This window comes from Amblyomma americanum, chromosome 1 (assembly GCF_052857255.1).
Source record: "Amblyomma americanum isolate KBUSLIRL-KWMA chromosome 1, ASM5285725v1, whole genome shotgun sequence".
Taxonomy (NCBI): Eukaryota; Metazoa; Arthropoda; class Arachnida; order Ixodida; family Ixodidae; genus Amblyomma; species Amblyomma americanum.
The window spans coordinates 31,680,755-31,701,920 of record NC_135497.1 but is presented as its reverse complement, the minus strand read 5'-3'; the positions used below and the strand labels follow the sequence as shown (position 1 = coordinate 31,701,920).

General features: G+C 49.7%; 1 protein-coding gene across 1 annotated transcript in view; it reads right to left on the bottom strand.

Moving 5' to 3' along the window:
• The window catches only part of LOC144125662 (atrial natriuretic peptide-converting enzyme-like), a 996,499-nt gene extending 975,663 nt beyond the window's left edge, over nucleotides 1–20,836 (bottom strand). The window contains exon 1 of the mRNA XM_077659292.1: nucleotides 20,662–20,836. Within this exon, the coding sequence (XP_077515418.1) occupies nucleotides 20,662–20,836 (175 nt within the window). The remainder of the gene's footprint in view (nucleotides 1–20,661) is intronic.
• Nucleotides 20,837–21,166: the final 330 nt, after the last annotated feature.

The window sequence follows — 21,166 nt, the reverse complement described above, 5'->3', positions numbered from 1 at the left end:
TAATGCATTTTATTCTGACATGCATCTTTGTGTACAACCATGTATATCGCAAATGCTTCTATTTTACAGTTGTGTATTTACCGTATGTGCTCAACTTAGCCAATGTTTGGTTGAGTAAAGGATTGAATTTTTGCCCAACGTTTCTCTCTCTATTTCCGTGTAAATATAACAGGTGTCTAGCTAAATATAACGACGTTTTTAACAGTTGAAGGAGTGTCCTAGGCGCGTAAAATGGGTTCAGTACTGCTGAGCGTCGTGTGACCTGCTCTGCAGTATCTATTCAAAGCAAAACTTGAGTTTCAGTCCGGTGTGCGTATATGACATTGAAGTGACCTTCGCACTTGGCGATCTCATAGCAACAGACTGAAGAAGTTGGCGCGTGAAAAAAAAGGACAAGCGAGACAAAAAGCCCGCGCACCCACTCACCGGCGCATCGCCGCCGCCAAAGCCGCGATATGGAAGCTGTGACGCTCGCCAGCGCCATCTCTCGCTAGCAACAAGCGAGCCGTGGGTCACGTGAGTCGAGCTCGAACCAGGTTGAGCAGTAATTAAAACGCAGAATATTTTTCTGCAACCTGGCCACCAATGTTTCTATACAAAATAGGCACACGTGCGTTTCTATACACTTTTTAAGAGAATTAATTTTCCGAAAATATCTACAGTGTAAGGACTCTTTACACAAGTGGTCTGGTTTTCAAGAACATCGCAATGGTCACATTGTACAGGTATCACATATATGCAAATGACATTTCAGTGGACAATTCGTGGTTTCTACACGAGCTGGCTTAAAGCAGCTTCATTGAGAATTTAAGTGGAATACAAGGAAGGACAAGATGAGCAACACTCGCCAAACTTCCTAATACGGAAGCATGGGCGTTGACACACCTCTATCGCTAACAACAATGTACCTTGTTGACCAGCGGAGGAGGAAGGCCTCCTTACCCAACACGACGAGTTCTTCATTCAAGTGTTTCAGCATCAAAGTTCTAAGGCGGTACAGTAAAGGAAACATTGCTTTCTCCGGTGTCCCCGCAAGGCAACAAGTCCCCTCCTTTTCCAGAGTACATAAGCACCCATACACATTATTAATTCAACAAAGAAATTGCGATTGCGACTCTGCCACCGCATGCGCACCTGAAACATGCGCGCTGCCAAGCGCCAGAAAGTGCGCGCGACTGGGCATTCAAAAACGGCATGGTTCAGAGTTCGACCGCATTGCGGACATGAGGCAGAGGGCGCCACGCCCCACGCCGCAAGGCGGTCAGCTGTGGGTGACGCTTCCCATTCACGAAGCCAGGTAAAATTTGATACATCAGCAGGGAGAGGGGCAAATATTCTTTGCTTCCGCCTTTTGCGCAATTTCCTGCGCTGGTCTACATTCAGGGTGCGAAACGCAACATATTCGCAAGTTTCACTCGCCGACAATTCTTTCAAATCACAATCAGGAAGTGTACCTTCAATGAAATTGTAAGGATCTCACGACATATGCATAGAAAGCTGGCGACTTCTCAGCCGAAGGGCCTTTCCAATTTGATAACTCAAAGAAGCGACGCGATGTTCCCATCAAATATGCGGTGAGTGCTCTTCCTCGGTACGCTGTGTCTGAGATAAGGTCCCACATGGCCCTTAAGGCCAATACGCGACACATACCTTCAAGATTCGGGATGCTGAAGCCACCCATGTCGGTGGGCAGGCGGACAAAAACTCTTGCAACGCTCTCTGCGTGTCCACCCCAGAAGAAAGATCCACACGCTGTGGCCAGCCTCTGGAGGACGCGGCAAGGAGGGCGCGCTATTTTTGCGACGTAGATTAAGGAAGCTTTTATGCTTTTTCTGATAAGGTAAGCTCGTTTGGAAAAAGGTAGGTCGAAGAATTTTGCGACTTTGATGCGCTGATCAGCTTTGCGTTTTAATTCATTCCAGGTGGCTCGGGCTACGTCACCGGAGGCGAGGAACGTGACACCAAGGACTTTTACGCCAACTACCCATTGGACACCTTCGGGAATTTGATCATTAAAAGATCCAAAGCGTAACGCCTCGCTTTTAGCTGGATTTAAACGTGCACCTGACAGGCAGCTGTAAGTGTGAAAGAGCCTCAGAAATGCTCTATAGCTGTCAGTGTTTCTAATAAACAGAGAAATATCATCGGCATAAGCTGGTACTTTAACCTAGCCCAAGCCTGGTAGAGGAAAGTCCCGTATCGACTTGCAACTAGGAATTTGTTCCAATAGCGGTTCTACGCAAAGGACGAAAAGAATTGCTGACAGTGGGCAGCCCTGGCGTATTCAGCGGCTCACTGGAATGGGGTCTGTTATCTGATCGTTCACTGCGAGGCTTGCTGCTAAGTCTGTGTACAACAATGTCAAGACGTCTATCAGACGTCCTGGGAAGCCAAAGCAGTCTTGAACCGTGAATAGGTAGTCACGCATAACGCGGTCAAATGCTTTTTCTTGATCTAGGGAAACAAAAGCTCCAGAAATCTGCGTGCGCGTAGCAACAGTGAACAAATCGCGGGTTAAAGCTAGTGACGAAAAAACTGTGCGTCCGGGTACACAACATGTCTGAGCGTCGCTTATTATGTCAAGAAGAGCTGACGTTATGCGGTGTGCTAATATTGCAACTAGTATCTTATAATCGGAGTTCAGGAGGGAGATAAGCCCCCATGCTTTTGGGTCGGACCGCACATCACCACTCTTTAGAAGGACCACTATACGACTCTCGCGAAAAGATTCCGGCCGAAACCCGTCGCCAAGAAGACCATCGGGCATGGACAAAAGATGCACATGTATCTCCTTGAAGAAAGGTTTGTCAAAAAACATGTGGCAGCCCGTCTGGTCCGGCTGCAGCGAAGGCGTTCATTCCCTGGAAAACCAGGCGAAGCTCTTCCATCGTGACTGGATTACATAGGCTGTCGCGGTGCTCTCCAGGTATGCAGGCTATCCTTGAGCAAATTTCACGAACAGCTGCTTTTAGATCGCTTATGCCTGTGCTCTCAGTTGTAAAGAGGCGAGTAAAATATTCACTAAAGACAGCCTTGATGTCCTCAGCGCTATCTGACTCTTCACCATGAAGAAGTTCGACAAAGGGATGGTTGCTCGACCCTCTACGGAACCGTAGCGAACGCTGCGGAGTACAGCGGGGTCCGCGACTGGTCTACCTCTAATATAAGTTCGTGCTGCACTTCGGGAGCTGAGGCGGAGCAGAAGTTCATAGCGCGCTTGTAGCTGATGGAAGTAATCCTGCATTGTAAAAGTGACGGGCGCACCACGCTGCACAATGCGTGCCCGTCGATCGAAGGGTATCGTTAATTTCTGGAGTTAAACGTAACTTTCTATCTCTTCCAGCTTTGGTCAGCTTGTCACGCCAACTAGCTTTTAAATCGTCCCAACTGAGTGGTTGTCCGGGATGAGTGCACGTTCCTGCGAGAGCTTCGCGTTGGATGGCCACAGTTTCGGGGTCGTGCACTAGGGCCATGTCCATTTTCCAAAAAATTCTTGGATGGGGCGGGCTGACGAAAGTGCAGCCTCACAGATACCTGAAAATGGTCCGTTATGCGCGAAACATCTAGCCGAAAAGCCAGGACTTCGCAACTAGTGACATGAGTAGCGGGAATTGGCGGAAAGTAGAAACAATCGAGCCTGTTCATGTTCGAGCCGCTTTCCCATGTGGCAGCAAACTCGTTACCATGTAGTTCAACCCATGGATTAAACGGCCTATAAGGTATACGGCCGGCCTTGTCTGCGACCGCTTACATCCCTGTAAGAACCATCGACGCAGTTAAAATCCCCAACTATAAAAGTTGGATAACTAGCTTGCATGAAAGAATCGAGAGAATCAAGCTACTCAGATGTAAAAGAACGTTGGGCTGGAGCGTACACTACAAGCGCTCTCACTCGCCTTCAATGAAGGTTAAAATCCACGGCTAGGGTGCGACCATCAAAGCCGTACGTGCAGTAAGCACCACGTTTCTATAAACCTGCGCTCAAAATCTAAACCGCCCAAGGGAGCCAAACAATCCTACCGACTATGCGGTTCTCTTTACTACACAGAACGCTCATCAGTGCAGTAATATTCTAAATAAATGCAGCACTTTTTGCTCTTTGTCGTGAACGCTTGAGCGTAAGCTGCAAGAAATGTCTCTGTATCTCACATACTGCTTTAATCTTCAAATTAATATTTGCATATATAATTGACCTTTATCGGAAAAGAGCCAACATTGCAAGGAGAGCTTACAGCATCTCATTCCTACGTCGTAATTGAGAGACCAGCCACGGATTTCTAAAGCATAATAATAATAATGATAATAAAAATACTAATAATAATAATATTCATTGGTTTTGGGGGAAAGTAAGTGGCGCAGTATCTGTCTCCTTGGACACGTGAACCGCGCCGTAAGGGAAGGAATAAAGGAGGGAGTGAAAGAAGAAAGCAAGAGCGAAGTTCCGTAATTGGAGGGCTCCGGAATAATTTCGACAACCTGGGGATCTTTAACGTGCACTGACATCGCACAGCACAAGGGCGCCTTAGCGTCTTGCCTTTAAAGCAGGAAAATAGTAAATATTTGTGAAAAAAAGTTATGTGCTCAGCTAATCCAGGATATACAAAGCGAAAGACGTCGGCGTTCACTGTGTTCATTGGCGTTGGCGTTGACAATTTTCTAGATGGCGATGGATTTGAGCAAAGGAAGGCCGCATAACTGGCTCCCTGGGTATGCGGACGCCTGATTCGTGCTTCGATACATGTGGCGGTGATAAGAGAGATGTCGCCTGAATTCATTAGCGCTGACAGCGTTGTGGCTGGCATGCTGCGCTGCAGCTACAGCTATGCCGCAGTGTTCATTTGATGATCAATCACTCGCGATCAACCATTAACTGCCTGCCACCTCCCAGGACGGCAGGGAGGGCGCGCTGCTTATAGAATGTGCGGAGCGCAATCAAGGCAGGCTTTTGCAGTTGGACACGAACGCCACGTACACGTGAACACGAGATTGAGGTCTCCACTTACCCGCGGAGCCGATTGTGCGCCTTTCCTTTCATAGAAATGAACGGCGTTTGCAAAGTTGTCAACGCCAATGAACTCTATGAACGCCGTCGGCTCACTTGTTTGGTTTTTGAGGAAAGGAAAAGGCGCAGTAACCGCCTCACATATCTCGCTGGACGCCCGAACTGCGTCGTAAGGGAAGGGACAAAGGAGGGAGGGAAAGAAGAAAGAGAAAACTGATAATTGAAAGTAGGATTTTGAGGAAAGGCGCGGCGCTGCGCAGCACCTGTGGCTCGGTGCTACTAGTGGCGCATGCGCAGTAGTAACTAGGGAGCGAGAGAGAGAGAAACGCGGCAGCGGCGAAAGGTCAGCCGACGGAGTCGGCGGCCGCCACCTGCGCTGTGCGTTACGTCACTCGTGCTCTGACATACGCCGGCGCGCGCGAAGCGCGGTGTTGACTAGCGTAGTGAAGCTTTTCGCTTCAAAGCTGCTATTGCCGCCCTCAGCCGGCTGCAACCCACCGGCCGCGGTACCCCACTAGTGCGGGATATTCGCTCGCGCGTCGAGCGTCTTGCGCAGAGAGGATGCGCCGTGCGTGCACAGTGGGTGCCCGGTCACTGCGCCATCGCCGGCAACGAAGAAGCTGACGTCCTGGCGACCGCCGCACATCAACTACCTCCCAATGATCTGCCCCTCGCGCTGGAGGACGTGCGTGCGGTCGTCGAAAGCACCACCCCGACCCATGCATCGCAGGAGGTGAGCGCATCGACAGCATCAACGGCTGTCGCGCACTTACGCGGTCGAAACGTGCAATGCTCCTCCGCGTGCGCATTGGCTGCGTGTGGCCCGGGGAACGACGGTAGCGTCACGGAATCGCCACAATTAATGCATGTGACGGGTGCGGTGCAGTGGAAACACTAGACCACCTGCTCCTTCACTGTGCCGCGTACGGCAATGCTCGTCGCGATATGGTTACAGGGTGCTGGGCATACTACCAAACTCCCTCAAGACGCTATTGTGGCCGCAGGGCAATGCGCGCACCCGTGAGCGAGCCTTGGTGAGTCTCTGTGCGTTCCTCGAACAGACGGGCTTTACATGCCGTCTGTTCTCCGCCAGGTAGTTACACGCAGTGAACGAACGCTCCGCAAGTTCTACCTTGGACGATTAACAACTGGACGCCCCACTCCAGTTGTAGTCAACATATTGCTGTGCGCGTGTGTTTTTATTGCTCCATCATGAACTAATTACGCGCACAACCTGGACACCTTTCTTATTGTGTAAATAGTTTGTGTATATTACCTCTCCCTCTATCCTCTCTTCCTGTCCTCTCACCTCTATCATTTCTCCATTCTGCCTGCTATCCTTTATTTCCTCTGCCCCAGCTCAGTTGCTTCAGTACCGATGGCAGATGGGGGCTAGCGAAAATCTTTTCCTTCCTTTTTGTTATTATTTTAATAATAACAACTTACTACTACTACATCCACAACGGCAGCTCTTTCTTCCTTTCTTCTTTCACTCCCTCCTTTATGCCTTCCCTTAAGGCTCGGTTTAGGTGTCCACCGAGATATGTGAGTCAGTTACTGTGTGATTACGTTCCTCGAAAACAAATTTTTCATTTCGCCAACACAGCCTCAGTGTTCGACTTGAGTTCGTTAAATACGGGAGCTTGAATTGTTTACAGCGGCGTGCTCAGCAAACGTGGAGAACAAATGGAATCATCCGTGGATGTTTGTTTTCAAGAAACATACCTTCTAAGTAGGATGTCTGGATGCCCGCCCATCGAAGCACCCTACATTGGACGGACGGACGGACGGATGGACGGACGGACGGATGGATGGATGGATGGATGGATGGATGGATGGGTGGGTGGGTGGGTGGGTGGGTGGGTGGATGGATGCATGGATGGATGGATGGATGGATGGATGGATGGATGGATGGATGGATGGATGGATGGATGGATACGGCTGAACCCTTTAAATCTGGCGGTGGCTCAAGCCACCTAGCCATGACTTATGAAATTTTACATTTTAGCCACCAATCCAATACCATTCGCTTGGTTACTTCTACCCGCTTAATATCTTCAACTTAAAACCACAATGCCTGGGATAAATTAACCCCGCTGCTTTCCACTGTAGGGTGAAGCCCTTTACAGAAAAGTATCAAGTGTTCAGCCGTTTCCTCCTACTCTCCGCGCGCAACGCACAACGTGTCTATCTGGTGGGGCCTGACTCTATATGTCTTAGTGCGCAAAACTCCCGTCCTGGCCTCAAACAACAAAGAGCTTCCTCTACAATTATCATAGATATTTTCTTTGGCTGCGAGGCGTTTTCACTTCACCCACTGTAAGTTACATTAGACAGCAAAAAGGATGTGTATTGGCGGCAAGAGCCGTAAAATCGGCGGCACATACGCGAGAATCCATTTGATGATGGACTTTAGACAAAAATCCGGTAGATTTTGTATCTACAAAACGTTTTCCCTGAGGCTTATGTCATTTGGGCACGCTGGGGGGCGGGGGGGTCTAGTTACTGCAGGGTTTCGTAAAACGACGAAGCGCATGGAGTCCCCTCTTCCTTGTATGCTGTCTGTTTTGGGTTTCATCTTTTTACGAGAAGCCAGTTGGGCATTCCTCCTACGCAGGGCATTTCTGCGGGCGCCCTGAGAGCCGCCGCATGCGCCCGTCTGCCTTACCGCGAACTGTAGAGATCGGAAGCTGCGCTGTATCGGCTGCTACTAACAATCAACTTTCCCTTGCCCCAAAACCAATATTCCAGGAAGTTCATCATGCAATTTTTAGGGCAAATGTCGGCACACCCACTCATGAGTGCACTCATATCGCCTCACTTACACTCACGTCTTTGAGCGTGGGTGAGTGGTTGAGAATGTGAGTGTGAGTGGACGTTAGTGTGAGGGCGAGTTAATGTCTGTGAGTGTGGGTGGTCATGAGTTTGAGTACGAGTGAGTGGATGTGAGTGTGAGTGGCCATGAATGTGAGTGGATGTGAGTGGAAATGAGCATCATGGAGCGGATGTGAGCGTGAATAGAGACGAGTCGTGAGCGGACGTGAGTGATAAGTCGAGGAGAGTGGTTGTGAGCGGACGTGAGCGGACGTGAGTGGACGTGAGTTGTGCGTAGACGTGGCAGCGAAGTTTGTCGCGTCTGCTTAGCTATTTTCATGTTGCTGACAGTTGAGGGAAGCAAATAGTCACTGCCGAGGGTGCTCGAGGCAGCATAAAACATCATGCCGGTGTTGTTGTTTTTTTTACAACCTTTGGGTACCTGCCCTGCAGCCCCTGTGTTTGCTTTCCCGCGAGGCACCGTGCAGCAGCAGTCTCACCCCGGGGATGAACGCATTTTCTTCTCAGTTACATTAACTGGCAAGAGAGGGCGCCAGCGTCGCTGCGCGGGAGACTGCTGAAGTCCGCGCGCGGGAGATGGAGTTCTTCGGCTCGGATCGCCGGTGTGAGCGGACGTGTTGCTCGCGGCTCCGCTCCTAGCCGGCGGGGCGAGAAATCAACGGGGAGACCCGCTCCCGTATGTCGTCCCGTCCGGCCTTCAGAGTATATATCCCTTGCCCTAGCGCGGGCGAACATTCGCTCGGAACCTTGCTGGTGAGTCGGACGACCTCGATTCATTAGTGTACCTTGTTGCTAGCTGCCGTTATTGTTGCCGTAGCAATAAATGCCTGTTTGTGTCAGCCAGTGTGTCGTTCCTTTGCTCCCTCAGAGCAAGGCCCGCCGTGGTTGGCGTGCGCTCGGTAGTGTACGTGACCACGGGGTGGGGTCCGGGCGGCTTTGAACCGTGTCAGCCGCGATTGAGTGGAGAGAACGTACTTATCTCCCCACATCAAACACCACATGTGGCAGCCAAACGTGGGGCCTGCTCTTGGAACATTGGACGACTGTTGGTTCGGTTCGAGGAACGCTCTTTGACCGGACTTGACAAGTGCTAGGCCTAGAGTGAATTTTGATCGCTAGGACCTGCGGCATGCTTTCTTGAGTGCGAGGTGTATTGCGCTGCAGCATGTTTGAACTTTTCGACATGCTCAGCACATTTTTAATTAAGATTTCTCTGGAGTTTCTTCATGAGAATCACTTGGTCCGCATCGAGGGAGCGCGAGGCCTAGCACCCACGGAGTTGCCGAGCCCGAAGCGAGTGAGTACGGAAGCCGCGTGGGTGGTCCGAGTTTCTGTATATATTTTCCCTACTGTCTCTTTTTCGACTCTGGGAGCCGCGGCTCCGGGAGCCGGGTGGTCTGGGGCCACGGGTTGCGCTACGAGCACGTTGGTATTGCAGCTCGGCTCCGGGCGCTCCGACACCGTCCGGTACGGTGGGCGCCGACCACTCAGAAGCTGCTTTGTGCAGTGAGCGGGGTAGGGCCACCCCACAAAGCTTACGTCTCCTCGCGGCTGAGCGCACATAACCCGTTTCGGGTCTTTGTTGTGGTCATGGTCGTTGTCGAAGTGGCAGTTAGGCCTGAGGCTTTTCGGAGCTGCCTGAACCACGTTAGAAGAGACATGACCACCGGACCGTGTCGTTGAGAGGGGGCGCATTTTGCTGCCCGCCCGTTTTTTTTTTGTAACCTCGCACGAACTGAGCAGTCTCGTTCAACTCAAGAAAGGGCTTTGTTCACTCGAACTTCGCGTTTGCACGCCCGCGGGACACGTTTTGCTAGCGAGGTAGGCTTTGTGCCACGAGGCCCTTGCGGATACCGTTTCCCCTCCCGTGACCTACGCTAAAGGCACGCCGAGAGCGTTTCGAAAATTTTGCAGATCCGTTGGAGCCACCCAGGCTTGCTGTCCGGTGCACATCGTCTCGCTGCCACCTGCTGCGACGGAGCGGCCTGTATCCTGTTCGCCGCATCCATCCGGGGCACCTTTGGCGAGACCAGTCAGCAGTCACCTCCGGCTGCTGCTGCCCTGGCGACTACTGCAGAATCCTGGCCTGCAGTTTTCCCACCGGCCTTCTATTCGCGGGCCTCCGGACACTAGTCCGCGGGCCATGCGAGTCGTTCCAGCGGAGACCTTCATGCCGCCTTCAGATCACCGCGGAAAACTGCGTGGACGCTGTCGGCGTGACCTCCGCTGCCAGACGTGCCTCAAGGACATGAAGACCAGGAGACTCCTCCATAGCAGGTACTCTCAGGCGCGTGGGTCTATTCAAGGTTGGGGGGATTTGGGGACCTGCCCTGCAGCCCCCTGTGTTTGCTTTCCCGCGAGGCACCGTGCAGCAGCTGTCTCACCCCGGGGATGAACGCATTCCTTTGACAGTTACATTAACTGACAAGAGAGGGCGCCAGCGTCGCTGCGCGGGAGACTGCTGAAGCCCGCGCGCGGGAGATGAGGTTCTTCGGCTGGGATCGCCGGCGCGAGCGGACGTGTTGCTCGCGGCTCCGCTCATAGCCGGCGGGGCGAGGAATCAACGGGGAGACCCGCTCCCGTATATCGTCCCGTCCGGCCTTCAGAGTATACATCCCTTGCCCTGGCGCGAGCGAACATTCGCTCGGAACCTTGCTGGTGAGTCGGACGACCTCGATTCATTAGTGTATCTTGTAGCTAGCTGGCGTTATTGTTGCCGTAGCAATAAATGCCTGTTTGTGTCAGCCAGTGTGTCGTTCCTTTGTTCCCTCAGAGCAAGGTCTGTCGTGCTTGGCGTGCGCTCGGTAGCGTACGCGATCACGGGGTGGGGTCCGGGCGGCTTTGAACCGTGTCAGCCGCGATTGAGTGGAGAGAACATACTTATCTCCCCAAGTCAACCCCAAAAAACGAAGCAGAGGATTACGCTGGTGCGGGAACGGCAATCCTTCATTGCTGCTCTCCTTACTAGTTCACCGTTGGCGTGGGCGCAGGCCCTTCGCTACGAGTTCGCTACGAGTTGTATCAGACGCTTCGATCGAATTTCGCATTGCCACTGCCAGAAAGTTAGGTGTCTCTTGTCGCCATTCCTATACGGTTCGAGCTCATAGGTATACGCAGCGTTCCAATGCTCGCTGCAGAAACAACGACTGTCCGCTTCTCGGCAAGCGTAAAGTGGGATCTCGAATACTGCAGTGGACGCTTAGGTTTTTCCTCTGCCATGGTGTGTCCATTTTAGAGTTCTGCTCTGACCGTATTTTTTTATTGTTTTATTGCGTTGGACCCATGCACGCAAAGAACCTGGGCCCGTATTACGGAACCCGCTCTAAAGTTATAGAGCGTGACGTCATAATCACGATATCGTGGCCAGACGTCAACGCGTGACGAAACGCCGAATGAAACAATGACTAGCAAGGTGCCACCCCGGAAGCATTTATTTGCACGTCAAGCAACTTATTTACACGTCGATGGGCCGTATGTTAACTTTTCATGAAAACACGCAGTCAATAAAATAATAATGCTTTATTTTTGAAGAAACTGTATTTCACTTTCAGCAGCATGAAGCAAAACAAGAAGTCCTTAAAGTTTTGCAATTGAATTCTTTCATGGGTAACTTTTGTCGTCATGAGGGCGCGCTGGCAGAGGTAAACAGTGAACATGGCGGCTTTCGGTAAAACAGCTGATCCCGCGGCTAGTGTCTGCTTTTTTACTCGTCGTCTAAAACCAAGGTACTGTGCGCTTGTACCAAGTGCACGGAACAATTTGATCGAAGCCAGTGAAGGCCACGGATCTCCAGAAAGAAACTTGCAAAGAATGCCGGGCCTGAAAATCGACGAAGTCATCTTGCCGAGGTAAGTCTGTGTTATCGATCGGCGCTTGACAAAAGGGGTTTAAAGGTGACAAATGCCATGTATGTGATTGGGGTACTGTTCCTTTTGTTTCAGGAATTACAAGACGACCACGATACACTGTTGTTCAGATTTAACTTTGTTTGGCCGCAAAAACGTCTGGCACGCAAATGATTCAGTTGGGCACGAGCAACAAACAAGCAAAGCGGTTGGGCGCCCACTAACAACCTTGCTAGTTTTCGTTCGTTCTTAATTTGTGTTCCTACAACGCAGCGCACGCATATGTCCCTGTAAACCTACCAGCCCCAACCCAAGATGCAGGCAATGATTCTTCCTTGCTATTCGCTTTTTTCGAAAAACAAAGCAGAAACTTTTGCCTGCTTTACCCGCTCTTCGCTGCGGCGAGTCTCCGCGCGGGAATCCTAGTCTTGGCACGTTCTGTGCTGCAGGAAGAGGGCAGAATTGGCCCGTTTAAAGCAAGAGGACAGGTGAGTCTATCAGCACCATTATGTCAAATGCCGCTTGAACATGCCTTGTCGCATCCTACCGCAGGCACACCGGAGTGTGCTTGCCGGGGGGGGGGGGGGGGGCTGTATTATCGCTCTTAAGCCCGGGATACATGCGACGTTTTTTCCGACGATGTTCGCGCGGCAGAAAACGCCGCGGCGGCGCGACGCCCGGCTGGAGATACATGGAGCGAAAAAGCGGCAGCCCGCCGCCGCGTATCTCTCAGCGTGAAAGCAATATGATCAACAAGTGGCAAATATCATTGAGCGAGGAGCTGTTTGAGAGCAGCGACGCTGACTCCTTATTCAGAATAACGAAATTGTTCATTTAGACACCACTGTACTTTTTGCAGCACGCGTGCATAGATATATACGTGGTTTTGCGTGCTCGAATGCATGCGGTTGCGTACCTTTCGATGCCCGCTCAGCCGTGGCTACCATCGGCTGCGGTTTTCTTCGGCACCTTCGCTTCAGGGAGGAAAAGCGGGCATTTTGATCCAACATTCGGTCTTGTTCTCCAAAAAAAAGTGACATTTCATGTCTCGTGAAGCGTTTATTTTCACGATAACAACATTTTCGTGCAATAAACACAGCAGAGCTCGTCGGCCATGGCGGCCATGTTGGCGGCGGCGGAGGCGGCCAAACCGGAACAGCGGGCTTCCTGCGCTGCTATTGGCTTGCTCCGGCTCCCGCTTCCGGTCTCTCCGAACGCCGCGCGTCAATATCTGGCGGGGCCAGATCGGCGGCGGCGGGCGTTTTTTTCGAGGCCGGGCGTCAAATGCGTGCCGTCGGGCGAAAATCGCCCAAAAAACGCTCCATGTATCCCGGGCTTTAAGCGGGGGCTACATGGGGCGTTTTTCTCCTGCGATTATCGCGCGTAGACAAAAAAACGCGCCGGAGGGACGCTGGCCAGGTTACATGAGGCGTACAAGCGGCGAACGCCGCCGCAGTGTGGCCAGACAAGGCAAAAATGTTTTGGCCACCACTAAATGAACGATCAATGCTTATATGTTGTTTGCTTGTGTTATAATTATTAAATTAGGCAATAAATATCCTACAGATATGTCTATACACATTTTCAGGTATGTTTAGTATTGTCTCGATATTTTTGTGGATGTTCAGCGAAGAGAGTTGGCCAGAACTGTTTCGTCTGGCGACCCTGTGCGACTGAAACGGCGGTGCGGATTGGGCAGACACTACATGTGAGCTTCGTTCTGTGCATTGCTTGTGGCTCTCGTTGCTGAAAACCAGTTTTGAAAAGAGTTTTCATTTACTTCGAGCGGACGGCAAGCAGGGAGATTACTGCGAGGGAGAACACGCCGCTTCTATTCTTGTGACCAAGGCCAGTGTCCATGGGGGCACATCGGCGTCTTCTGTTGTTAAAGAAAAGATTATTGCTCATGAAGATGAGGGACATAGAAGACAAGCAGAAAAAAAAGAGGAAATTCTAGGTGCACCCCAACTGGCAATTAAGAAAGGAGGAGGGTGAATAACGCGCGCGAAGTGCTCAAGGGACGCTGAGACGGCTGGCCGCTGCCGCCGAATACAGACGGAAGTGAGTCCGGCAGGCACTTCCGGTAGCGTCTGACGCGCGCACGCCGCGTCAAAATCTAGCCGTTCCTGATCGGCGGCGGCGGGCGTTTTTCTTGATGCCGGGCGTCAAATCTGCGCCGTCGGGCGAAAATCGCCTCAAAAACGCTCCATGTATTCCGGGCTTTATAGGCACGGCCAGCGCCGCGGGCCGTTGTTCTTCGAGGATCAGTCAATTCAGGTGGGTGTGTACCGTCGCTTGTAAACCGCGATGACGTTATGGGCAATTGAGACATTTTCTGCGGGGAAGAACGTTTGTCCACTCGTGTACGAACGTGCGGCGCTATGGCTTCTTGCAACAGGAGGACCAGCAGCCCGTCGCCGATCGTCTCCAGCAGCACCTCGCCAGACTCTTTCAGCAGCACGTCGCCAGTCGGCACAGGCGACATTACCCATTCTTGCAGCTGCTTTAAAGTAATAGCATTTGAAGCAGTAGCCATATACCTGCAGTAATTTTACACTATCCACAAAACTGTGTCTGTGATCTCGCCACGTTTTGCAGAATGTTTATTTCTCTTGCAGTCAGGTTGGTATGTCTCCTAGTAGTCTTACGAATGTGCACATGAAATATGCTACAACAATGCTGCCCGTGCCGCACCACTGTGCCTTCTGTTATTGCTGTCAGCGTATTCACGTCAAGTCCACTAAGACATTGCACGAAACGCTTTCCTTACTCCACCGCATGCCAACTGCGTGATATGAGTACATTTTCTTTGCTGGTAGCTACACCGCAGCCCCCACAGCAGCCCGCACCGGAGCCCCACTGCAGCTCTCACCGCATCCCACACCAAGCTGGCCAAAGAAGACAACGACGAGATGATGAGGCGGATGAGTTGCTGCGGCAGACTCTACATGAAACACGGCGTTTGGCGGACCTTACTAAGGCCCGGAACCGCCAGGACGCTGCCTTTCAGCAGAATTTACTAAGCAGGAACCGTCACCTTCAGCATATATACCCATGCTCACTTTTGAACACATCTACTTCTGTTTGGCATCTCTTGTGGGAGGTGGTTGGGACAGCTCCGTCTATTAAACTGCCACGAGTCTTCTAAAACCATATTTTGTCCAAAATATCTCAGTACCTAACCTTTTTCACAAAAGTTAAGCAAGCTCTCAGTAGTGTTGGGCAGTAAAAATTTGTAACTGTACTTTTTTTATGTGCAGGCAATGCGGGAGGTGGCAACTGCTGTGCGGAGTCAAAATGCGCATCAATAGCTGCTCGTCCAGACGGTCGGCATGCTGGGAAACATCCTAAGAAACCCGCTGGAGCCGCCAGCACCACTTTGAATTTTTTTTGCATGTATTTATTTTTATTTACATTATTTGCTTCTCTGCCTGGTGCAGAGACGTTATACCATATTTAGTTTGTGTTTTTGTATTTAGTTAATATCAGTCAGGTGCACAAGCGTCATTTGTTTTTTTTTTAATTCGTTTTAAGCTTTGCAAGTGCAGCAGTGTTATATACTGTTTATTTTTTACTATTAGGTATTTTAAGCTCTGCCAGGTGCAGAAGCTTCATGGGCCATTTTTGTTCATTTTTTGTTTATTTTAAGCTCTGCCAGATGCAGAAGCTCCAGGTACTATTTTTCATTTTTTGTTATGTACGTCTCTGCCAGGTTCAAAAGGCTTCGTGCGCTAGCTATTTTTAATTTTTTGTGGTGTATTTATTCTGAGCTCTGGCAAGTGCAGAAGCTACATGTACCACGTTTTCATATTTTGTTCAGTATTTATTTCGAGCTGTGCCTGGTGCAAAAGATTCTTATACTGTGTTTTTTATTTTTCATTTCTTCGATTTGCTTACCTGCAGCTCTGCCATGCGCACAAGGTGCAATTTCTGTGCCTGTTTAGTTTGTTCGTATGTTCCTCTCAATGAGGAAACGGTGCCTTCAGGGTCACGCAAGAAGTGATCTTACTAGCCATGGCAGCAATGTTCGTTCCTGTTCACGGGCACCTGCCACCTGCTTGTTGAGCCAGATGTGCGCAACGCTGAGAAACAGAATGTTCTCGTGCCGTGGCCTATTGTCGCCGTAGTTGACGGTTGCGCTCAACGGTGGACAGTGAATGCCTCATCAGAACCTGTTTTGATCCCGTGCGGGCTTAAACTCGCTAGATTTAATGCTTTTGACACTCTTACTGTTCGCTCCGTGTCTAAGTGCGAGCCTTCCAGTCGAGTCATTTAGGTTTTCTGATCCTGTCGGCACCCGCCGCGGTGGCTCAGTGGTTAGGGCGCTCGTCTACTGATCCGGATTTCCCGGGTTCGAACCCAACCGCGGCGGCTGCGTTTCGATGGAGTAAAACCGCTAAGGCGCCCGTGTGCTATCCGATGTCAGTGTACGTTAAAGATTCCAGGTGGCCCAAATTATTCCGGAGCCCTGCACTACGACACCCCTTTCACTCCCTACTTTATCCCTTCCCTTACGGCGCGGTTCAGGTAGACCCATGATTTTGCTTTCCAAGAACGGTCTACTTGCTGGGTCACTTTGAGGCAGTCTTTTCAGATTCTTTTTTTTTTGCAGTTAACAAAAGACAGATGTGTCATATTTTCAACGATTTAGAGAGAATGGAAATTCCTTCGGGAGCGCGTAGTTACATTCATGTCTAAGCAGCGCAGGGACTGCCTTCCTCTGCCAATCTTGCTCATGAAAGTAAAAAAAAATTAGCCTGGGATTAAGTCCGCTTAAAGCGATGTGTGACATGCGAAAGCGCGGTGACGTAATTGGTGACGCCACAAGCGACACCATAGCAACGATATGATGCAAGCCTCAAAGCTGTGAACTACATCTTCGGGGTCGCGAGTGCCAAATTTTAAGAAATGGCCTGTTCCAAATTTGGAGGTCGTCATTGTGCCGGGAGCGGTCAGTCATGGTTGGCCATTAATTTTGGTCCAAATCGGCCAAGGTCATATTTCGTGAGTCGCCCGGGCCAAACATTGGAAATGACTCGAGCCAAATTTGGAGGTCGCCATCGTGTCGGGCGCGGTCGACTTTGGTTGGACACCGATTTCGCTCCAAATCGGCCGAGGTCATATTTCTAGAGTCGCCCTGTGCCAAAATTTTGGAAATAACTTGAGCCATATTTGAAGGTCCTCATTGTGTAAGTTTGCGTGAAATTGCATCATTTCAGTAATTACTGTTATTGAGCCCAAATGCTGTATTTGAGCGACCCATCTGATTTTCAAGTGGCATGAATAATGTTTTATTATAAGCGACAGCATAAGAGCCTCACTGCAGCGGAAAGCCGTGATTGCACTGGGGTAAGACACTAAAGAAATAAAAAAAACTTCATAGCAGGGGGCGGGATCCGAACCAGCGGCGGCGCAAAAAATCAGTTCCGCTGGCCGCTGCTTTATACTACTACGTCATCGCCACAGCATTTTTAATCATCTATTTATTACATTGGAAATATATTCTATTTGCATTAACTAAATTATTTACAAAACTTTTAGGAAATGCCACGAAACACATCGCAAAAACACGAAGCAGCAGAATAGTAGACGCTAGGTAAGGCTGAGCACATCATCAAGAGGGAGTGCCACTTCGGTTTATAGTCAGTGGGTTCATACACTTCCCTCAGATGAACAGTCAGTTGGGAAAAATCTTAACATTCTGCCAGAACGAACTGCCAAGCGCTCAAGCTGTGCTTGCAGTGTCGTAGTCTTTGTCACGTACCCGCGTTCACGCGTGTTAAACTGCCAGTAGTAGTTGTTGTTGTTGTTGTCCACATACTATGGCACATGCCCACATAGGGGGATTGGCCAAGAATTGGGGGCCAGAAAGAGTTTTTGAGGTGAATAATTCCTGGACGAAATTAAAACGAATGGTAAGGACGGAAGAACTACACAAAAAGGAACAAAGAAATGAAGCGGAAAATGCATAACGCTTGCAGGAGATCGAGACTGATGTTTAAGGCCGAGTAGTTAAATGATAGTTATAATTGTAAGAATAAAAATATTATTGAAAAAAATTAAGGTAGCCGTCTTGATTTCATTAAAAAAATTAAAACTGCCAGTCTCTAACGCTGTAGTTGAAAGCGTGGTCTTCGCGATCTTTCATCTGTGCGCGTGGAAGCGTCATCAAACGAGCATGCAGCAAACCGCACGAAATGGCGGGAGATTAGAAGCAGTGAAATTCAGAAGACCCTGTGCTGTCGCAATGTCATCGGGTAATGGTAATTAAGCGACCTACGAACTTTCGTTGTTCTTAGTCTATTCTGTGCTTGGCGCTTATTGTAGTTGTCGTGGTAAACACTACTGCATTGTTGTCTAAATATTCTTGCAGTACATTAGTTTTTGTATACACACACACAGCAATGCAGTGACTCATTATAGAAGTGGATATAGATAAAAATGAAACGCTATAAGTGCAGGGCGCATGTATGCACGCAGTGCGTGTCAGAAGTAAAGGCAGAGTGATATTTTGGTGCTCAACTCGTAACTGTCTCGATTTTATCTCACGTATTAGTTCAAAAAATACACACACACGGACACGGACACACAATTTAAGGCTCTAGCCTCTCGTCCAGTAGTGCCTTGAATGCTTGTCTTGTATGTTTATTACTCAGTAATATCGACAGAAGTTCATCATCAACATCATCAGGCTGACCACACCCACTGCGGGTCAAAGGCCTGTCCCATGTCTCTCCAATTAACCCTGTATTTTGCCAGCTGCGCCCCACATACATGCGCCCTGCACTTATACCATTTCATTTTTATCTATATGCACTGACCACCTAACCATCTGCCGCCCCGTGCTACGCTTGCCTTCTCTTGGAATCCACTCCGTTACCCTTAAGGACCGGCTGTTGTCTTGCCTGCGCTTTACGTGCCCTGCCCAAGCCCATTTCTTCCTCTTCAGCTCGATTATAATGACATTACACGCGTTTGTTCCCTCGCCCACTCTGCCCGCTTCCGGTCTCTTAATGTTACACCTATAACTTTAATTAAAACGACTGTTCATGAGGGTGAGGATGAGGAAGGGCCAGCAAATTTTTCGAAGTGAGGATGAGGGTGAGGGAGGACCGTATAGGTTTTCAAAATGAGGGCAAGGGTGACGGAGGGCCATGGATTCAAAATTGAGGGTCAGGGAGGAAATGTAAAAGTGAGGGCATTTGGCCACCTGTGGGCACGCTCGATTATGGATTTTCTTGCAATTTTTTTTCAATTCAGTTTTTATTTCGCTGGATGCGGTGAGTAAAAAAACACATGTTAAACGTCTGGGCCCTTAGCCTTCTTGGTTAGACTGGGGTCCATGCCATAAGTACTGGAAAAAAAAAGCGGGACAGACTGTGACTGCATTTCTTCCAACAGAAATTTTGCAATAGTTACATATAACCAATAAAAAAGGTGAAGAATAAAATGCACTTAGAATAACATTGATTAAAATTAAGTCACATCAGAATAAAATTTTCCCAACAAAAATTGTACACTGGTTATATTTACAATAAAAAAGGTTAAAGCGAAAAGCACTTAGAATAATATGTACTCTTCCCCAGTTCATTCCAGTTCCTGGATGCAAAGAGGGCGCTGAAGCTCCCTGGCCTTGTTTACACTATGTCCTGTGCAAAGTGAAGTAATGCCACGATGAATAAACAAAACACATCGGCTGGGAGAGTGCCGGGGCAAAGTGGAGAGACCCGATAGGTACACCACTAAGAGTTCGGTGCCCCTTCTATATGTCTTTCGGTGTGCCATCGTCAGCGATCGTATGTAGCATGGCTGGTGCGATGAACGCGTCCGATATGTGCTGCTTGACAGACGGCTGCGCGTGCTTTTAGCACGTACTCGACACTACTTGACCCTACAAGATAACAAGCTTCCTTGCTGCTAACCAGGCGGGATAATTAAGTCGCCAGAAACATAAAAGGTAACCTATGGCCATTCTTGAAAAATCACGGTGGCCGCTCAAAACTACTAACGTGCTGTGAATGCAAAAGCGTTATTTTTTACTTTTTATTTCCTTCTAATTTTATTCTTATTTTTGTTTTTTCCTTCCTTTTTAATGACAAACCTATTTATTAGCATACAGTCGTAAGATGGCGCATATGCTAGGTTCATTTCTGTTATTCGCCAAGAACCAACGCGGCCTAATGGATTGCGTGCGCGTCTCGCAATCAAAGACCTCGGTTCAATTCTGGAAACCTTCGGGAGAAATTTTAATTTTCTTTTCCTGGTCACGTGGTTGTTGGGCCGCCAAATTTTAAAGAAAACGGTTTCGCAGCTCTGGTGGGTTGTGTCCCCACTGAAAAGCAACGGCGAACTGCGTGTGTTCCCGCCACCACACGAGGGAAGCCGCTTTAGCACGACATGCGCTTCCCGGAACCGCGACTCTCGTATACGTACTACAGCACAGAGCTTCCAAGTATTACCAAGAGGGAAAGCTGGCGCCACCGTGTATGCGAGTTTTTAAAAAAAAAACACTTCTTCCGCCGCGAAAATGCAGCAAAGACGAGGTTTCTTATTTAACTTGGCTACTGTTAGGGTGAATGCGTATATTGTACATATTTCGAAATTGGTAGCTGCGCCTCCACGGTCTCTTCTGGGCGCAGTTTAAGATATTTCGATACTGCGTTTTTCAATTCTTCAGTATAGTTAACGCAATTGAAAGTTCGGTGCTGGGCTGGTATGAAAACTTTCACGACATTTCTACGAGGTTTGCATCGAGAAGTTCGTATTCTTGCGGCCGAATCCACGTTTTATGCCCAACAACAGCCGAGTCAAGCAGGAAACCTCCTCTACTCGGCATTCCTGCGCCGCCGCTCCATGGTGGAGCTTTCCCTCTAGCTACAACCCTATGTTATACATAGCGCAGCAGGTGCACGGGGTGCTACTGTGCAGTACACTGTCGCCCCGGCACGGGCTTCAGGGTGGAGTAGCCCAGCAGCTCACCGCCGTAGTAGACTCCCGCCACGGCTCCCAGGGTGAGGCAGAGGGCGGCCAGCGAGGCGCACAGGCAACCGGCCAACGTGCAGCCGGCTCGACGCTGGGTGAACGTGATCCGGTGGCCGCCGCGCTGCAAAGGACGAAGCTGGGCATGACGACTGACACCACTGTCACACGGCATTCCTCGAAGGCATTTCCAGCAAAGGCACCATTTTTCACCAATGGAGCGAAAGCTTAAATGAGCAGCGACGCAGGTACACGGTGCAGCACACAGGTGAAACAGTCGTTGAAGCTTAGCACCGGCTGCTATGCTCGAGGCGGCTGAAGTGAGTGTGTTAAAATTAAAGTGCTGTATTCTGTTCATTCGTTGAGCTCAGACAATTTTTTTCATTCTAACTGCTTCCTTAAAAGAACTGCAACAGGTGCTCTCTCATCAGCAGCAGCAGGTTGTGTGTATTGCCTTGGCGACCAGGGGCACTCGGTGTTGCTGCAACACTTCCAGTTTCTTGAA